This window comes from Lutra lutra, chromosome 14, assembly GCF_902655055.1.
Source record: "Lutra lutra chromosome 14, mLutLut1.2, whole genome shotgun sequence".
NCBI lineage: Eukaryota > Metazoa > Chordata > Mammalia > Carnivora > Mustelidae > Lutra > Lutra lutra.
Genome location: NC_062291.1, coordinates 10308703 through 10328688, shown reverse-complemented (window position 1 = coordinate 10328688; position 19986 = coordinate 10308703). Strand labels below are relative to the sequence as shown.

The 19986-nt window shown below is 39.0% G+C and overlaps 1 protein-coding gene across 8 annotated transcripts in view; it reads right to left on the bottom strand.

Moving 5' to 3' along the window:
* RYR2 (ryanodine receptor 2) overlaps positions 1-19986 on the bottom strand; it is a 738447-nt gene that overhangs the window by 76224 nt on the left and 642237 nt on the right. For 5 of the 8 annotated variants that reach the window (XM_047702071.1, XM_047702075.1, XM_047702072.1 and 2 more), the window contains 4 exons: positions 16257-16310; positions 14985-15008; positions 2684-2783; positions 728-807 (listed from right to left, as the gene is read on the bottom strand). In XM_047702071.1, coding sequence (XP_047558027.1) covers positions 728-807; positions 2684-2783; positions 14985-15008; positions 16257-16310 — 258 coding nt within the window. The remainder of the gene's footprint in view (positions 1-727; positions 808-2683; positions 2784-14984; positions 15009-16256; positions 16311-19986) is intronic. The other 3 variants (XM_047702073.1, XM_047702077.1, XM_047702078.1) reach the window with 1 other exon arrangement.

The following is a 19986-nucleotide window of genomic DNA, read 5'->3' as shown; positions in this document are numbered from 1 at the left end:
ATTTTATTTACAGAAAAAGAGGCACGCAATTTAAGAAAAATGTAAAGATGAGTTTTTTAGCTATTCTCGGTTGCTAACTTAACCTAGTCCAAATTTTCACCAACCCAAAGGCAACCTTCAAAAATTCTGTTTTTCTTAGAATCAAAGATCTTCTAGGAACATACTCAGGGCTTTGTCCACTGTCGTGTTTCTGGGGCTCACAGCGACCTGAAGTCAAATATCCCAAGGTTTTCACTAGCCTTCCTTTCCTCCCCTCAGGGTAGCCCTTTCCCTGCCTCGCCAAAACTTACCAAGACACAACAATTATTAGCTGCATGTTCATAAACTGTTCTCTCTCATACAGAAGGCAATACAGAAAAATATGAGAGAGATGTTGCCAAACTCGGCTCCTGAGCTAAGAACATTTACTTTTCTCCACTATTAAAGCAAACCATCTTATGCTTAGTCACATGAAATGCAAATTTCACAGGATGACACATCTGATAGGACTTCAGATTCCTCAAGAGTGTTAGTGCCCCATATGGCAGCATGCGACCTAGATGTTTGAGCCCTGGGGCAAGATGGCCACCACATAAAGTCTTTTTTTTTTTTTTTTTCACACAGAAAATGAAAAATTTTCCAACTGATAGTTCTTCCAGGAGGACTGAAACAGGAACTAAAACAAAGGGATGGCAATATGGTCCATCTGTACAAAGACTACATTACGGGGACGGCTTAAAGTCATTACCTGCTGCACTGTGGAGTTCCCCCCATTTAAGATAGCAATTCCAAGTTTCAAAGTCGCAGCTACCATTGGTCCCGTATCCCCTGAAAAATATAAAAAATAGCATTCCTTATATCATTTCACCTGTATATTAACTACCTCTGTCTCAAAAGGCACACTTTTAGAATGATCACTCCCCTGCAAATCTGCATAATGATGGAGGACAGACTGACTGACTTACCAAAAAACATTTCAAGAGTAATAATGTATATTTTGCAATCAATGTTCTTACTAAATTCTGTGTAATGTATCTAGGAATTGAAACAAAATGAGAACATTAAGAAAAAAAAAAAAAAAGAAGAGGGGTGCCTGGGTGGCTCAGCTGGTTAAAAATCCAACTCTTGGGGCACCTGGGTGGCTCAGTGGTTTAAGCCTCTGCCTTCGGCTCAGGTCATGATCCCGGGGTCCTGGGATCAAGCCCCTCATTGGGCTCTCTGCTCAGCAGGGAGCCTGCTTCCTCCTCTCTCTCTGCCTGCTCTCTGCCTACTTGTGTTCTCTCTCTGCCAAATAAATAAATAAAAATCTTTAAAAAAAAAAAAAAATCCAACTCTTGATCTCAGCTCAGATCATGATCTCAGGGTTGTGAGATGGGACTCCATGCTTGGTACAAGAGTCTGCTTCAGATTCTTTCTCTCCTTTTCCCTCTGCCCCTCCCTCTCGCTTGTGAGTGTACTCTCTAATAATGTCTTCTAAAAAATTTTTTTTAAAAAAAGCAACAATTGATTCTGCAGTCAAATGCTCTGCCCCTGAGCTATACCCCCTCAACAACTGATTCTGAAATACTGACATCTGAAGCTATAAAGATTCAAAACTAATCATGCATATTAATATAATACTTGCGTAAGAGCTACCGAAGATTTCAAGAAAATTTCTCTCCCTCTCCACTCAATATTACATTTAAATAACTTTTATCATTTTTATTCCAGCACCTTTATCTTACAATGTTTATAGTATTGCTTTATTAGGATGACTCGTCACAATTTTAAGTCATTCAAATAATAATGACAAAATTTTAAGTCTATTTATTTATTTTAGTAATTTCTACACCCAACATGGGGCTCGAACTCATGACCCTGAGATCAAGAGTTGCATGCTCTTCTGACTGAGCTCGACAGGCATCCCACTAATGACAAAATTTTAAATCTAATGAGTTACACTATATATCATTGAATATATTTTATTTTTACATTATTCACCTCTACTTATCTTAGAATATAGAAAAAATAGAAATAGAAACAATAATAGAGATAAGAATATCTTAGAAATCTGGGAGAGGGGTGCTTAATAACAGAATGTATAACTGTCATTTCTCCACCCCATTGCAAATTATAGGAAAAGTATTTCACAAAGAAGATATTGCTAATGTAAGAAAAATGATCTTGGCTGGCACTGAAAAATACAATAGTATTTTAATCGTTAAAAAGGGATCACTTAAAAAGTCTAAACTGTTACATCAAGGGTCTGAAAATTATGGACTACAGGGTCAAGTCCAGCCTGTCATACATTTTTGTAAATAAAGTTTTATTGGAACTCAGCCACACAGTTTGTTTACATATTGTCTGTAGCGGCTCCCCTGCTACCATGGCAGCATTGAAGGGTTGTGACAGAGACCCACGTCCAGCAAAGCCAAAAACATTTACTATCTGGCCTCTCACAGAAAACGTTCGCCCATCCCTGGTTTATATGGTTTGTTAGGCTTGGGTCAAGATATAATTTCCAAACCTTAAAGAACAGAAATAAATCTTTGAAGGGGGAAAAAAAAAAAACAAACAATGTTGGACTGGGTTAACAAGAGCCTGCATTTCCAAAGTCACCTGACCTCGTGATGAACAAGAAATTCAGGGACTAACTAAATCAGCAGAATTTAAATCAGGGTGCTCCCAGGGAATAAAGAAGTCTGAGGAGAGCAGCAAGCCTCACCTTTGCTGGCGCTGATGGTCTGCAGCACCATCTCAGCTGCCCCGCGGTCGTGGAGCCTGGCTTGTTGGTAGAGTAGCTTTTGCTTTTCCATTTCTTTTTCCTGAACACAAATCCCAACCGTTTATGTTGTGGCTGTCATTAAGCACGGCAGCTTTCTATAAACCATATTTTTAGTCATCTCTTCATGTATGGGCTCTATGACAACATTATGGACCATTTTAACACCAACAATGTTATTCAACAGATGTTAACAATATTCAACTCTTGGTTTTTCCCTTTATATTTTTCTTGATATGCTTTTGGTACTGGCTTATCAGGATGGATTTTCTCAATTGTAATTGTTTGATTAGTCCAAAGCCTGTATCACAGTTTCGAAGTACTGTATTTCGTCATTGAAACTTGCACTTTCTGAATTATACGTTTGTGCATGAGTTTGTTACGTTTCAATCATCTCCCATGCCATGGCCATAACTTGATACTGCTCAGCAAATGGCTCGAGTTGCAAGGTATCACTAAATGACAGAAAAACATTCACAGAGACGTGTTGGAGTTTAAGCAAAATTGAAAGCTGATATGAATCAAAAGGTAGGCTTCAACGAAGTAGTGGACTCATGACACAGATCTCCCCAGTCACCCCCCAAGAATAAAAGAAGCAATGTGCCTTTATATTTTGTATTCTCAGGTGGTAACAAACGATACTGCATGGGGCTGCCAGTGCAAATGGCTGGGGTTTGTTCTTTTCCACTTAAACTACCACTGGAAACATAAGGAAGAAAATAAAAATAAAATATAAAGGCACAGCAAGTTCAAGACTGGTAGGATCATTCACTTGAGCTATCCAGTTCACTGGAGAATTGAGACGGAACTAAGCAGTACAAGTTGCAAAATGAAAGTTGCATAGAGCCCTAGGACAGCGAGTCCATCAAATGGCGTGGTAGAGAAGCTTAGTCAATGGGACATGAAACAGTCAATTAGTATCATGTCCATAAACACAACGGCCAAAACATATATGACCTAAGAGCAGGAAGAGCGGCAGCAGAAGGAGCCAGAGGGACAGCTTTGCTGCCATAAACTTTCCATCCAAAGTACGGAAAATAGACACAGGAAGATGGAAGAGGTTTAAAAAATGAAGGCTTGCTAGTTACAGAATATGAAAAAGAAAGTAAACTAAAAGGGGGAGGGGGGAAGAAATGGGCTCAAACAAATGAAAAAAGAAACCTTCAAATCAAAAGCAACCAACACAGACATTTATGCTGTTACCAGAGAGTTCTCGCCGAGGCTGGCAAATTTGTTTCTTAAATCTTTGATAATATCGTGCTGCGAAAACAAAATTGATCAGGGTTTTTTTTCACACTATAGTTAGAGCTCCTGTGGTTAAAGTTTTATTTTTTTTTTTTCTTAAATTATGTGACAGGTCTAAATGGAAGCAGAGAAAAGAAAAAAAAAAAAGGCAGCTTTGCTTTGTGGTAGCCATGCTAACATCTAAAAGGTTTGCCTTCATGTTTAAACCTCTTCCTGCAGCGTCAAGAACAAAACGAAAACAAAACCACACGGACACACAAAACCATACTGTCATTACAACACAGTTTCAGAAAAACTGAAAGAAGACCCTTTCGCCTGCTCTTCAGGTGTGCTTTCGAACTGGTCAGCAACATTTGATCCCTCCTTTTAGACCCAACAATCTTTCACTTTCCTGCCGTGGCCAGAGCTACATACGAACTCGGCACTTCCGCTTTGTAACCAAATTCCTCTCGTGGAAAACGTTTTCAGGAAGACAGAGATTTAAAAAAAAAAAAAAAAAAAAAATTGGCTAAGGAACCGCCCTCTCATTTTCATCAACTAAAGAGGCAAGGGAGTTGGAAAGATTGATTCCTCTTTTGACCCAATAGAACATATGAAGATAGTCCTTGGGAAACCCAGAGAAGAAGACAGATGGCAGCTTGCCATATACTCATGAGGAAAAAAACAAACAGACCACAAACCCTTTGCCGTTTGTGCTTCAAAAGTAGGTGGGCCAGCTCAGAGATCTGCTAGAACAACTTGTACAGGACATTCTAGACCCCACTAACCTCTTCAGTAACTGAAATCATGCCTGATGGATGAATGTCAGGAGGATGGAGAGATACAGGGTATCAAATTGTCTCCTTTAAAAAATAAACTCCCTGGGCAAAGATCACCCTCATTTTTCTCACACAGCATCTGAATTTCAATAATAATAAATACTTCAGGGGAGATGATAAGATTCATCTGAAAAAAAATATTGAGCTAAAAAAGATAACTGATCTAGAAGCAGGATACCCATACTTCATAAAGAGGGAACAGGTTGACCTCTCAGTTAAATTTCTTCTTTGTCATACTGAGTTGGAAGCTTTCTCCTCAGAAGATAGTTAATATTATTTCCTTCCGGTATTTTGTCCTTGGAGAAGTGCTTCTGGGCATGCAATTCAATCTCACTATTGGAGATTTTATCACATTGTAATAAAATAAAACCTTGAAAGCTAAACCAGAAAGTTTACAGACAATAAAATGATGGATTATGTGGAAAGAAAGAAAATTCTTTAATTTCCAATTTACTGCAGATTAGCTTTTCTAAGAAAACTGGAGAGAGATATTTTTAAAGTATTTTACCCCGGGGAAATAGCACTTTGGAAGGACCTTTTTAAAGCATTTTAAAGCAGGGTTTCTGCCCCATCCCAGATTCTACCTAAAGTGCCAAAGGGTCTTAAATAAACATTATACCTCTACTTGAAGTTCAGTCTTTCAATGATTCTAAGGTTATAAAAAAGGTTGGGGTGGGGGAAGGAGTTCCACAATTTCAATTTTCTCTTAGGCGAAAAGTTCTGATCACCAAGAACAACCAGGAAAGATCAGCTCTTTTCCTTTTAACACTGTTACAAGTCTTTTCGAGGTCAGTGGTAGTAATAAATCAGACCTAGGATCAAATTCCAGACATTGAATAGGAGGTATTCACATCATGATTGCTTTTAGTATGACTGAAGTTAGTAATCAAATTGCTAATATTCTTTCATTTTTTTCCCCAGGGTGCCTCACGTTTAGCATTGGATAGGGGGAGGGGTGGCAAGGGAGTAGAAGACCTGAAGAAAAAAAAAAAATCAGTTCTTCAACAATTGGTTCTGTATGAGGAAAAATACTGAAATTAAAAAAAAATACAATTGTCCATCCTTGATGGAGAAAATAGTTTATCCCTACAATGGAGATGAATGATATTTTAAACAAGAGCAGCATTTTTTTTTAAAGATTTTATTTATTTACTTGACAGAGAGAGATCACAAGTAGACAGAGAGGCAGGCAGAGAGAGAGAGAGGGGAAGCAGGCTCCCTGCCGAGCAGAGAGCCCGATGCGGGACTTGATCCCAGGACCCTGAGATCATGACCTGAGCTGAAGGCAGTGGCTTAACCCACTGAGCCACCCAGGCGCCCCGAGCAGCATTTTTGACAGCAAACTTGTACCCTGTTTCTGATGGACCCTCCTCAGTGACATGGGCGTTTGGGGCAGCTGGTGCCTCACAGCTCACTCTGTGCCCAATACCGCATGAGCCCAGTGGGCTTGCTGTGTTCCCTTGAGTTTCCAAGCCTTCAGCAACTGCTGAAAAGGTTTTCATAATGTTTTTCTCTTCTGCTGCGTGTGGAAGCTACCTGTAAGTGAACAGAAATCTCCAGCAACCGAACTCTTTTTAAAAATACTTTCCATAATTTCTCAGTAAGTCAATCTTAAATATCCTTCTGATTTGGCATCTTAAATGTAGTCATTACCTACAAGGTAATGTTGAGTCTCAACATTGTAAGAAAAAAAATGGAAATGTAGGAGATTTGACTGGATAGCTAGGAAGACAAAAGCGAATGGCAGTGAAATGGTACTAATAATTTGGTCAGACTAAGGGAAAACAAAAATATAGATAAGAGTCATATTGTCCATTTCAATTAATTTTGTTCGGTATTCTAGTTTCTGATATTGTAGATTGGCCACATTCATAAAGAACTGACTAGGAGTGCTAGGAAAACTCTTAAGATTATAACTTTGTTTAAAAATGGATGGTCCCCCCTGGGGCGCCTGGGTGGCTCAGTGGGTTAGGCCGCGGCCTTCGGCTCAGGTCATGATCTCAGAGTCCTGGGATCGAGCCCGGCATTGGGCTCTCTGCTCAGCGGGGAGCCTGCTTCCTCCTCTCTCTCTGCCTGCCTCTCTGCCTGCTTGTGATCTCTCTGTCAAATAAATAAATAAAATCTTAAAAAAAAAAATGGATGGTCCCTCAAATTCATAAATTTTTTTGAAGATTAAATGAATGTATACAGAGTTTTCTACAAGTAAGTCACCATGAGGACAGGGTCTTCAGAGGTTTTGTTTGCTTGTTTTAACCACAAGTATATATCCAGTAAAGTTCCCTGCACAAAATTGGTATCCAAGAAAACTTGATAAATGAATAACAGAACTAAATAATGTGATATCATGTAGTATGTACAATTAATCTGAAATTACAAATGTTATCTTTTCATTTGAAGAGCTACAAAGCTACTAAAGTGAGAAACATCTAGTTTGTTTTTGGTACATGGTCAGAGTCAAGAATTATACACATGTGAACAAAAGTTCTCAAATTATTCACTTTTAAAGCTCAATTAGTTTACTGTCTATATCTTGATTACCCATTGTCTTTGTTGCTGAATACTGAATAGTATAATCTCCCAGAGTTCTATTTTTCAATAGGATAGGCATAGTTTCTAGTGTTCATTCTTTAACAACAACAACAACATCAAAAACCCACAAAAAAAAGCAAGAAAGAAAGAAAGAGAGAGAGAGAGAGAAGGAGGGACGGAGGGAAGTAAGGAAATGCATTTTTACCCAAAGCAAACTTTGGTTTAGTCCCGAAGTTTAACTAATAGACAATCAGGGAGGACAAAAATTCTAAAGCAGAAAAGTGCAGTCCAGTTAATGTGTTGGAGGCTCTGAAGTTTGATGTACTGTGTAGTGTGACTTTGGCTTATTTATTCATCATTTATACTTCAACGCTTGTTAACATATTGTTTCCCTTGGATTCACCATATTTAGACTAATTAGCACTATGCCGAAACAATAAAACCTAGCTGCGTTCAAACGATTTTCTATTGCAGGGTCCTGTTGACAAAACTTATACTACATCACGAAAAGCTTCGCAAACAAGCTATAAAGTAGGAGAGGGAAAATGAGCAACCATAAAATCAGAAGGTATCAAATTAGCAAAGTCACACCAAGTTATCATTGGAGGGAATGGGGTTTATTCTGAGCACAAAGGTGATTTAGAACAGCTTTCATTTACCTATTTGTTTAAGTCTTAAAAGCACTAAACACTGCCTTGAATACAGAAAGAAAATGCTACTAGCATAGCCTAACAGAAGAATAAGAACAATAAGGTTGATGAGCTCTACTAATATGAAGGTATGGTTGGATCAGGAAGGTGCCAAAATGTTGGAATAATTTACGGGAAAAAGAGCAGTTAGAATAAGTTTTACCATAGAGCGGATCATGACAAGTCATTATGTGGATTTTGAGTTCTCTCAGTACTAGCTGTTTCAGTGTTTATAATTTTAAGTGTTCACACACGATTACTGGTCCTACCCCAGAGCAACCCTCGAGAAACAGCTGCGTGAGCTCTTTAAGGACTCGATACAGTCTCCAATTCCCACCAATTCCCGGCTTGGCTCAGAGAGGGATTTTTCTGGAGACTGTCTTATGGGAACACAGTGTTTTCATTCTTCTAGATTCCTAGTACTTATCCTCTGCTCAGCCATCCTCAGATGTCACCTGGACATCTGGACTTTATTGTATAAATTCTCAATTATTACCTCTACTGAATTCTGAATTGTGGCAGGTTATAGGACATGTCCTCCTCACAGAGATCCTCAGGAATTTCTGTTTCTCCCAAACAAGAAGACTGTGTTTATTTCACTGATAGAGTAAACTGAAATTTATGTGACTTGATGCTCACTCCTAGAAAGCTTGGGATCAATAGTGCTGAAAAATTCCCACTAATTAGCAAGAGTCTAAGGCATTGGTTTCATTCTTGGAAGGCTCCAGTTGGTGTCCCCGAACCGCTCTCATCCCTCAACCTTTTTTCCTTCTATATTTTACTATATCATGTATAATTGTGTAATACTTTAAACACCAAACTACGAAAAGGTAGAGATACATATATACGTACAGAAGCTAGGCTAGTGTCTACAAAGCATTTTTACTGTGACTCTACTAGTGTAAATTGTAAGAGTGGGTTAGCATAAGTACAGCCATCTTAGCTTGGGCAGCCATCTCAGGCCCAAGGGCTGAACTTTCCCCTACTTTACTTTAGCTCCAGGGACCCCTACCCTGCTTTAGTTCCAGGGACCCCACCCTGCTTTAGTTCCAAGAAAGTACCCCACCCTGCAACACCCTGGCTGCAGCTAATCAGCTTAAACCACCAGGGCGGCTAGGCGGTTGAGCCACGGGGACCCGATGTTAGAAAAGAGCTTATCTTACTAAACCACCAGGGGGGTGCAAGCCAAAACTATGTATGGTCTCTGAAGTGATGGAAAATTACTGTGAGTTGGATGTTTTTAAAAATGCTATATAAACCCTTGGCTTTGAGTGTTCAGGGTCCTTGTAGAAACCCGCTGCACTGGGCAGATACTTGGACCCCAGCTAGTTGGAAATAAACCTCGCTGTGTGACTTGCATTATTGAGAGTGTCCTCTGTCTAATTGAGGGGTGGTCGGCTCTGTACCCTAACATAAATAAAATGAAGCTTATTTCCTTTTTCACTCTTCCACAAACGATTGGAAGAAAAAATATCCCAAATCGGCATGCTTCTATTAATATTCATGCATTTAGGAGCATTAAGAAATTGCCCTGAAAAATAAAAAGAACTTACTCGTGAACAGCAAATTAGACACTTTTAAAGGCAAGTATGACCCTTGAGAACATCTAGGTCAAAGCTTTTAGTTCAAAGAAGAAAAAAACTGAGGCACAGAGTAATTTAAATGTGACCCATTCAAGGCCACCTAGTCAGCACCCGAATGACATCCCAGGTCTCCTGTTCTGTGTAGTTGTGTTCACTCTCTCATGAAAGTTTTCCTAAGGGATTTGCTGGCTTGATTTTAGTAGGAAGGTAAAATTGATTAAAAGTAATAATAATAGTAAATACCTAGAGAGCTTGTTATATGATAGCCAATGCTCTGAGTGTATTATACATATTATCTAATCTTCACCACATGAAATAGATAACTATAATTAGCTCCATTTTATAAATAGGAAAATTGAGACTTGAGATCGCACAGGTAGGTGGTGGAGCTGGGATTCAAACACAGGTGGTTCGTTCAAACATCTATGCTCTGAATGATTCTGCTATATCCCATCTGTTATACATATAATGCAGTCAAGCATTATGGGACTAATTATTGTCAACTGAGATTATTTTATTTTTTTTTTAAAGATTTTATTTATTTATTTGACAGAGATCACAAGTAGGCAGAGAGGCAGGCAAAAAGGGGTGGGGGAAGCAGGCTCCCCACTGAGCAGAGAGCCTGATGTGGGGCTTGATCCAAGGACTCTGAAATCACGACTAAGCTGAAGCCAGAGGCTTAACCCACTGAGCCACCCAGGCGCCCGAGATTATTTTTTAAATAATAGCATACAATGTTCTACAATCATGTGCCTCAGAAATGCATAACTAGATGTTTAGGTATATGTTCTATACAGTTTGCTATTTATGTGCATGCAGCCAATATGCATGAATTACCATACATGATCTAGGGGACTGTGCTTTCTGGGAATTTTCCTCATGCCAAGACCAGGACTCCATCACACCCTACATGCCCTTTCTCTCCAACACTTGGCAACTTGCCTTTCTCAGAGTACGGTTATAAAAGTTGGCTCCTATCATCTCTACCACCCACTAAGAGACTGCAGTGCCTGAACACTGGGTAGGCTGGACCTAAGCTGCCTTTGGTTTCCCCAGGAGGTGCATGGAAAATCTGCTTAACAACAGGAAGTATGAAGAAACTAGTCCCTCTGACCAGAGAAAGAAAGGAGGTGGGACAGAACCAGTGCTCATCCTTCTTCCCTAGGAGGCACTGTTCCCCAATGCATACATGCAGTTTTTCTAGGGCCATCTGACAGGATGTTGAATAGGCACGGTCAGCTCAAGAACGCACCACCTTGTATTTGCTCTCCTTCCTTAGATAATCTGCTCTCTTTTTCCCCGTCACTCTTACTCTTCCGGGATTGTATCAGTGCCCCAACCCCAATAAAGTGTTAGCACAGAATCTCTTTGCTCTATTTTCTAAGGAACCTGGGCTAAGACATGAGGATATTACTTGAGGCCGATAATCTCAGTATATAACAATGCAGTTAGCAGCTTTCAGCAAGAGGTATGAGAACAGTGGCCATCAAAATTCCTTCTCCCTCCCCCTCTACCATTCAACAGTAGCATAACAACTCAGCACTTTCGACCCAATTTTGGATACCACAGTGTTTCTGTAAGAGAAACTAAGTAACTATTAAGTGTACCTGATGAAAGGAATCATTGCTTCAATGTTCTATATTCAAAGCTGTATCTTTTATTTATTTTTATATAAACGGGTTGTCTTTGGTAAGATTCAGGGAGCCCTTCTCATTTAAATTGCTTTGCTCCCATGAACAGAACTAAATAAACCCATTCAAAGATCAAATTACACAGCTGGTGGAGACCGTACATCTTACAGCAAATTCGTTGCCGCAGGATTGCCGAGGAATGGAGTTCTGTTCAAAACTGGACCACTAGGGGCGCCTGGGTGGCTCAGTGGGTTAGGCCGCTGCCTTGGGCTCAGGTCATGATCCCAGGTCCTGGGTTCGAGCCCCGCATCGGGCTCTCTGCTCAGCAGGGAGCCTGCTTCCTCCTCTCTCTCTGCCTGCCTCTCTGCCTACTTGTGATTTCTCTCTGTCAAATAAATAAATAAAATCTTTAAAAAAAAAAAAAAAAAAAAAAAAAAAAAAAAAAAAAAAAACTGGACCACTAGAGGGGCCAGACAAAGGTGGTTTTGTCATTGGTTTTGACCTTAACGCACTGGGGCCTAAATTGATTCTTCCATATTTGGTGATGCATATTTTGGAATACGAGCTGCGTATTGGTCTGAATACTTTAGCAGGTATGATGTCATTTTAGTTATGCCTGAGGCCCATCTGGGAGAGAATATAAGTTGGTTTCCTAAGTCTTTTATTACAGAATGTCAACACTGCCATTGGCATATTTAGTATTTAAGACACAAGTTATTCTCTTTAATCAACAGTACAGAATAACAAGACCTCAGGGACGCAGCAGAGAATTCATCTGTGAATTAGAAATTGGGCATATGCCAAAGGATGATGCAACTTGCCTAATATTTGAGAAAGATGGTCTAGAAGGCAAGTCAGTACCCCATTCCGCTGGTTTATTTAAGCTCCACTGTCATTAATTTTGGTTTTTATTAAGAAATAAATCTATATTATAGTACCATAATAGTCCACAGAAACGGTTCCATAGAATTAGCATTTAATGCCACACACTCAGATTTTAGAGAACAGCATGAAAGAGGAGGCAACTGTCTGGGGAATGTTTGTGCGTATTTTGCAAAAATCATAGTTTAAAAATGTGGTTTGTTCTGGTACCAAATCTCTTTATGAATTTAAGTGAGAAAAACCCACGCTGCTCAGTAAAGTGAAGTTTTTTGACTTGCAACATTATCAATTTGTTGTTATTATTCTTTGCTTTGGCTTATAAAAATTCAAAGCTGAACAATGCACTCAACTGTAGTAATGAACATTTTGAGTCACTGCTAAGATATTTCTTCCCTTTCAGTTACTCCTAGCCTCTTTATAAGTTTTAACAGTCCTTTTTGTAGTTTTAGTATTGACGAAGTCCCAAATCTAAAAAAGTTATATATACGTAACTAAATAAGCAATAAAGTTTTTAAATAAATAGTTGTAGAGAGAGAATATTTACATATAGTATTGATGAAGCAGGGAATTAAATTATCACATCAAATCTCTTTGCAAGTTTTAGCAGAATCCTATCAGTAAAACATAGATGTGATGGAAATAAGAAAAGTGCTGGCAAATACTCAGCATTTTAGTCCCCACATCCTGTGTTTCATGTTTCTTAAGCTTTGTTTCTTCCCTCAAGGAAATTATAATGCCCCTTTCTAAAAATGCCCCTTTAATTGTCACTGAATACTTACAGATAAAGAATTTAAGCAGAAAGTACAGCAACTATGAATAATCAGTTATTGGAATAAAATTCAATTATCACATGCTTTATGTTATCCCTAAATTTATTTAACATAATTTAAGAATTCTTGAAACTGCCAGATAGCCTCTCAGATCTATTATAACTTAGATGAAAAATTCCACTATGAGACTATCTCTAAATGATATTAAACAACCAGACACTTCAACTAAAAGATCTGGTATGTTACTCAATTTATAAAGAGAAAGTAATAATCCCGTTGTCTGGTCAAATTTTCGGCGGCTTTGTTGGTATCACAGAGTCAACCTCAGACAAGAGTATCTTCACAGAACACATATTTTGTGGAAAGTAGCATGCTACACAAATTAGGCATACATAGTAAGTCATAGTCCCAAATCACATGGAAATTCAGTAAAATATCTGGTTAAGAAGTACAAATTCCCCTTTCTCGTCTACGGTGTTATGACCGTAAGTAGCAATCATAAGAAACTTCAGACGAGATCGGGCGCGTTCAGGGTGGTATGGCCGTAGACCATAAGAAACTTCAAAATCCTGTTTCATGGGGGATGGTTATACTTGCTGGTTTCTAGTCTCCTTCCTGAGATTGATTGCCAGGCTTCACACCACTGTTTGAATGTCTTGCCCACCATTCTAAATCCGGGACATGCAGCCTGTTTTCTCAGGTCAGGCTCCATATCCTCACCTGATTTCTTGACTTCACTCTGACATGAATCCTAGATGCTAAAAGCTGATTCCATTAGCCATTCCTAGACTTCTTTCTGAATTGGGAACTTCTCTAATGTCACCAAATTTGACCCTATTTACCAAACTGGATTTGCTTTTTAGATTCCCCTGAAACTACATTTCTCTTTCCGAGGAAGATGGTTTTCTTAACCAGCAATGCCTTCTAATTCTGACCTTCCTTATCTACCCTTATCCCACAGATATCAATACATGCTTGGCGCACAAATTTTGGTGCCAGGACATCAAATCTTTGGCTACTGTTAGGAGATCCCTTCATATTTTTGACCTTCAATAATCCAAATTCTATTTGAGATAATTAGTGATAAAAGCATAAATATCAACTCAGTATCACATTCATTATTACCCATGATTTAAGCCCAGAAAATATTATTGTTATGTCTATTTTATGACATTAACTATTATACCCATCTACTAGAGCTATAAGATGATAGCTGTATGAATTCAAATTTTTAAATTTGTAAGGATCATAGTGTAAGAATAATATTTTCCTCCAAATATAAGACTAAGTTAAAATATTATCATTTGTTTCTTCTGAATAGATTCTTCATGACATTCTAAATTCAGTTTAACAGCACTTTTTTTTTTTTCTTTTTTAACTAAAGCCATGAAGGATATTTTTCTCCCCTGGGATGTTCTGGTCTATTTTCCTATGAATTAGTCTCATGAAAATAAAATGTAAGCTTAACAGGGTTCCTATCAAAGAAAAAAATTTTTGATGTTCAAAAAAATGTTTTTTTTTTCCTTTTAGCAAATGTTCCAAGCACTTAGCTATTCAAAATATATTAAGAGATAGAAATAATCATCAAGTTCTTCTGTAATGAAATGCTGACATCAACATCAACATCGTGGAATATCATCTCTAATTACTAAATGGAGATATTACTAACACACAGGGAAAGCAGACTTCTTCCCAATCTCACTAGTGATGCCATTTATCAGGTCTTTTTTCAAGTAATAAGACTTGTATTTTATAAGCGTCAAGAGGGGATGAGGCCAGAATGTGTCCCTGAAAGGTCCCAAGCTAAGAGTTAGTCAGCTAAAGGGCTGGACCCTTTTTACCTGAGCACAGCATGTGGCCCAGAGTTCACATGTAGGATGAAATTTCAAATTATGAGTCATTTAAACTCCAAGAAGAATAAACCTGTGTCAAGGAAGGGGTACTGAAGAGACCAATTGCATGGGAGCCACAAACTCGTAGAAAGATTGCAAGACCTTTTATTACAAAAGAAGCCAAGATGTTGGGTCTAACAAAGGTAAATGTCACAAGAAACCGAAACTCAGACCCGGACAAATACACACATATATATAGTTTTACCTTGCTGCGTTGGGATCCTGTGGCCTTAAGGAAGGATGAGGACAAGAAGCAAAATAGCAATAAACAATTGCTCGGAAGACAACTGGTAGACCATAAATGGTGTGCACTTCAGAAAACACAGTATTACTTGCTGCTCAGAGCTCATTCTAATTTACCTCAGTTTCTTATCAATAAAGACGGACTTGAGAATAGGACACACATACATTAGAAAAAATTATAGTGTCACATAGGAAATTAATCTTATGGCTTTTTTTTCTCAGCAATAGGCATGGGTTGTTCTCAGACTAGCTTTTGTACTTTCTATGCATTGATTTCAATGCTGCAGAGATGTCATATCAAATTGGTCCTGGAAGGGGCCCTACTCTATGTCCCCCCTCAACCTGTACCTTTCAGTGGGATCACTGTCATTAAGGACTGACTGCTGATTACTAATAGATTTCCAGACTTCTAGCTCAAAAATCCAGATACATAATAGAAAAAAAAAAGTAATCTATTTCTTTCCACTTCTTTTTGAAAATTCTAAAAAAAAAAAAAAAAAAGACAGAGAAAAAAAGAAAAAAAAAGAAATGGAGAAAAGTGGCAGTTAGCAACAACTCTTTTCTTCATAGAAAGCAAAAGTAAAATCTAAACAAATGGGGTCAAATAATAGTTCCCTTCCTTCTGGCTAATTAGCACAGAGCAGTATTTCTAATTTTCTGGATATTTAGGAGCTGAGAACATCTGTAACAATCGTACAATAGAACACAGTCCTAGAAATATATGCACTCCTACCTCATGCAAGCAAATGGCATAGTGTGACACCATCTGTACATATGTACAGGGAATGAGTGACCTATTTGGGTTGAATTCAAAAGAGGCCAGATCCTTAAGACTTCTTCAGTTCAGAAGAAAATAGCCAACCAAGGGTTAAATTAAAACTTCAATGTCATGTTGCTCTTCAATAAATATTTTCCTTATATGTCCACTGGAAATTTCAGATCACGATATGTACTGAGATGAGAACAGTTTGAAGCGCTCTCATCTCTGAGAGTTCTCAGGGACACTCATTCTGCACATATGGGTTTTATTTGATTCTTTCATTGGTCTACGTTCCTTGGTCTTAACTTTAGCAAATGTTAGGACTCAGATTTGTCCATCCAGCTTCTGACATGCAGTTCCTTGATACAATAAGCTGCGATAAGCCATGAAGCAAGAAACATAAATGTCAGTTATAAGCTATGAAACAATGTTCCAAAGTAGAAAAGAAGACAAATCTAGAAAGATCCATCTTACTTCAAAACTCTTCACTTCTTCTTCCCCATCATCATCTTCCTCATCATGACAACTCTGAGACATGGAAAACATTAAGAAAAGGATTCAAATACGTTGAGGCAGAAAGTACAAAACAATGCAGCATGAATACCAAATCATCTGTACTAAGTTGTCATTGACATCCTTTAAACAGACCTATTAGATACAGTAAATGTAGATGGAATGATCAACGAATCCAGGACCCCCCAAAAAATTATACTGCGCTTTTATAAAATCAAAATAATTAAACTGCTAATTTTAGGCACAGCACGGAGATACTGGCGAGATCTCTACCACAGTACATGTACCTCTTATTCATGCATTTATTGCCTTGTTCAAACCAAACTACAAGCCTTAAAGACAAGGATTGTTGGGGCGCCTGGGTGGCTCAGTGGGTTAAAGCCTCTGCCTTCTGCTCAGGTCATGATCCCAGGGTCCTGGGATTGAGCCAGGCTTTCTGCTCAGCGGGGAGCCTGCTTCCCTTCTTCTCTCTCTGCCTGCCTCTCTGCCTACTTGTGATCTCTGTCTGTCAAATAAATAAATAAATAAAAATCTTAAAAAAAAAAAAAGACAAGAATTCTTGTTTTCTCTTATTTTCTGTTGCCATTACAACGCACAAATATAGATGCATGCAATAACTATGAATTAAAATGAACAGAAAGCATGTCCGGTGTTTAAAGTGACTCTTGTAATCCTTTACCTTCCTTTTTCATTGTAATTGGTCCAAAGGAGGAAAATGAAATTCTAGCTGCTACTAATACTATTATTTTACAGAAAAATAACTGACTAATCCATTGAGTTATTTTCCCAGAAATGATAAAGGAGTTACATTAATTCATGCATCTATTCTTATCTAATTGCCACAGCTAAAGGTTTTGCTTCCTAAATTTAAGGGAGAGTGGTGTGGTGATTAAGAACATAGCCTGAAGACACAGGGGGCCTGCTTCAAATCCTGATGCTGCCAATTATTAGCTGTTCAGGTTAGGGCAAGTTTCTTTACCTCTCTGGGTATCCCTTTTCTCATATTTAAGGTAGAAATAAGACAAAGAGGACCAGGGCTCCTGGAAGGATTATGTGAATTAACATATGTAAGTTGGTGGCATAATTGTTTAAGTGTCTGAAAAATAATAAGCATTAGATAAATCTCAACTGCTATTATAACTATTCTGGTTGGGAATAAAAAGAATCATATTGACCAAGGGAAGGTGGCATTAACCAAAAGCCATGGCAGGAAAAAACCTATAGCTTTTTTTTTTAAAGATTATTTATTTATTTATTTATTTGACAGACAGAGATCACAAGTAAGCAGAGAGGCAGGCAGAGAGAGAGAGGAGGAAGCAGGCTCCTCACCGGGTAGAGAACCTGATGTGGGGCTCGATCCCAGGACCCTGAGATCACGACCCGAGCCGAAGGCAGAGGCTTTAACCCACTGTGCCACCCAGGTGCCCCAAAACCTATAGCTTTTAAGGTGAGATTGTTCCAACCCTTCTAAAGATTTCTTCTGGTCTGCAAGCCCTCAGCATATCAGTGAAGTGAATGTGGCAAGTAATTAAATATAAGTGACAAATCCGAAGAATAGTTTCAGTTCAATGATTCCCAGTATTTTGAGTATGGAGATGAAGTGGGGATGGGAGGGAGGGCAGAAAATATGATCCTTCTACCAGCACGATGATAGATTCTAAAGGTCTGTCATATTCTTTTGTTCCCTCAATAAATACTACCACCCTTTCCAATCTGGAGCAAGAAGACTGACAACATAGTTTGCTAAGGAAAATAAACAATTCTGCTGTTTGGAAAAGGAGTCCCATAGCACGTTTCCCTACAGAAACAACGTTGTTAATTATTTAATCAAGAGTGCGGGGAATGTTCTGCTATGTGCTAAGGTCACCTGGGCTCTCATGCCATCAGTTAACCAGAAATCTAAGAAAAAGAACCATGAAAACTTGAGCAAAACACATCTGAGAGGCAAACCTGTAGTCCTTTATAAATACTGTGCATCTCATGTTAAACACAGAGGAATTTTGGTTTATCTGTCCTTCCTCTGCTTTAGGAAATAGAAGTAAAGCACAGGCATTATATTTATATTTATATTAAATGAGCATGTTTACTATTTAAGCAAATTAGAACACTAATCTGTCTCTTGAGAATGTGAAGTTGAGGGGCACCTGGGTGGCTCCATCAGTTAAGCGTCTGCCTTGGGCTCAGGTCACGATCCCAGGGTCCGGGGATTGAATCCCATGTCAGGCTCCCTGCCCTGGGAGGACTTTGCTTCTCCCTCTCTCTCTGCCTGCCACTCCCCCTGGTGCTCTATCACATAAATAATTTTTTTTTAAAAAAATGTGAAGTTTAGGGGCGCCTCGGTGGCTCAGTGGGTTGAAGCCTCTGCCTTTGGCTCGGTCATGATCCCAGGGTCCTGGGATTGAGCCCTGCATTGGGCTCTCTGCTCATCAGGGAGCCTTCTTTCCTTCCTCTCTCTCTGCCTGCTTCTGATCTCTGTCTGTCAAATAAATAAATAAAATCTTTAAAAAAAAAAAAAAATATATATATATATATATATATATATATATATATATATATATATAAAATAAAATAAAGTATGGCTTGAAAAATACAAAGATTTAAGATGATTTTTTTCAAGATACAGCCAAAGCAAGGAGAATGAGTAATAGTAAGTACAGGGTTTAGAGCAGACACCATAATAATAATAATAATAATGGTAATAATTATAATAAAAAGAAATACATAGCTACTCATCAGCTACTCATCAAATTTTACTACCAAAGAGAGTGATTTTTATTTTTATTTATTTTTTAATTTTTATTTATTTATTTGACAGAGAGAGACACAGCAAGTGAGGGAACACAAGCAGGGGGAGTGGGAGAGTGAGAAGCAGGCTTCCCACCGAGCAGGGAGCCCGATGCGGGGCTCAATCCCAGGATCCTGGGATCATGACCTGAGCTGAAGGCAGATGCCTAACGACCGAGCCACCCAGGGGTCCCTGTTTGTTTATTTTTTGAGAAAGACTGTGGAGCACGGGGAGGGGCACACGTTGAAGGAGAATCCCACACTGAGCGTGGAGCCTGATCTTACCCTCAAACCACAAGGTTCCACCTTTGTAGCCCACTTGCTCGGTGGTTCTTCAAATGCAGAGGACAACAGTGTACACTCCTTTACTCATTTGTGAGCTCCTTACTTCTTCATGCCCTTATTTATCCTAGTTAAAAGTCCAAGATCAAGGAGGAAATATCCTTCCATCTTTTTTTTTTTTTTTAAGGATTTTATTTATTTATTTGACAGATGGAGATCAGAAGTAGGCAGAGAGGCGCTTGTGTGGCTCAGTGGTTTAAAGCCTCTGCCTTCGGCTCAGGTCATGATCTCAGGGTCCTGGGAGTGAGCCTGGGATCGAGCCCCGAATCAGGCTCTCTGCTCAGCAGGGGGCCTACTACCCACCCCCCTTCTCTGCCTGCCTCTCTGCCTCGTTATGATCTCTGTCTGTCAAATAAATTAAGTCTTTGAAAGAAGAAGATGAAAAAAGAAATAGAGGCAAGCAGAGAGGGCGGGGGGAGGGGGGAAGCAGGCTCCCCGCTGAGCAGGGAGCCCAATATGGGGTTCCATCCCAGGACCCTGAGACCATGACCTGAGCTGAAGACAGAGGCTTAACCCACTGAGCCACCCAGGCACTCCTATCCTTCCCTCTTTTATCCTTTAACTC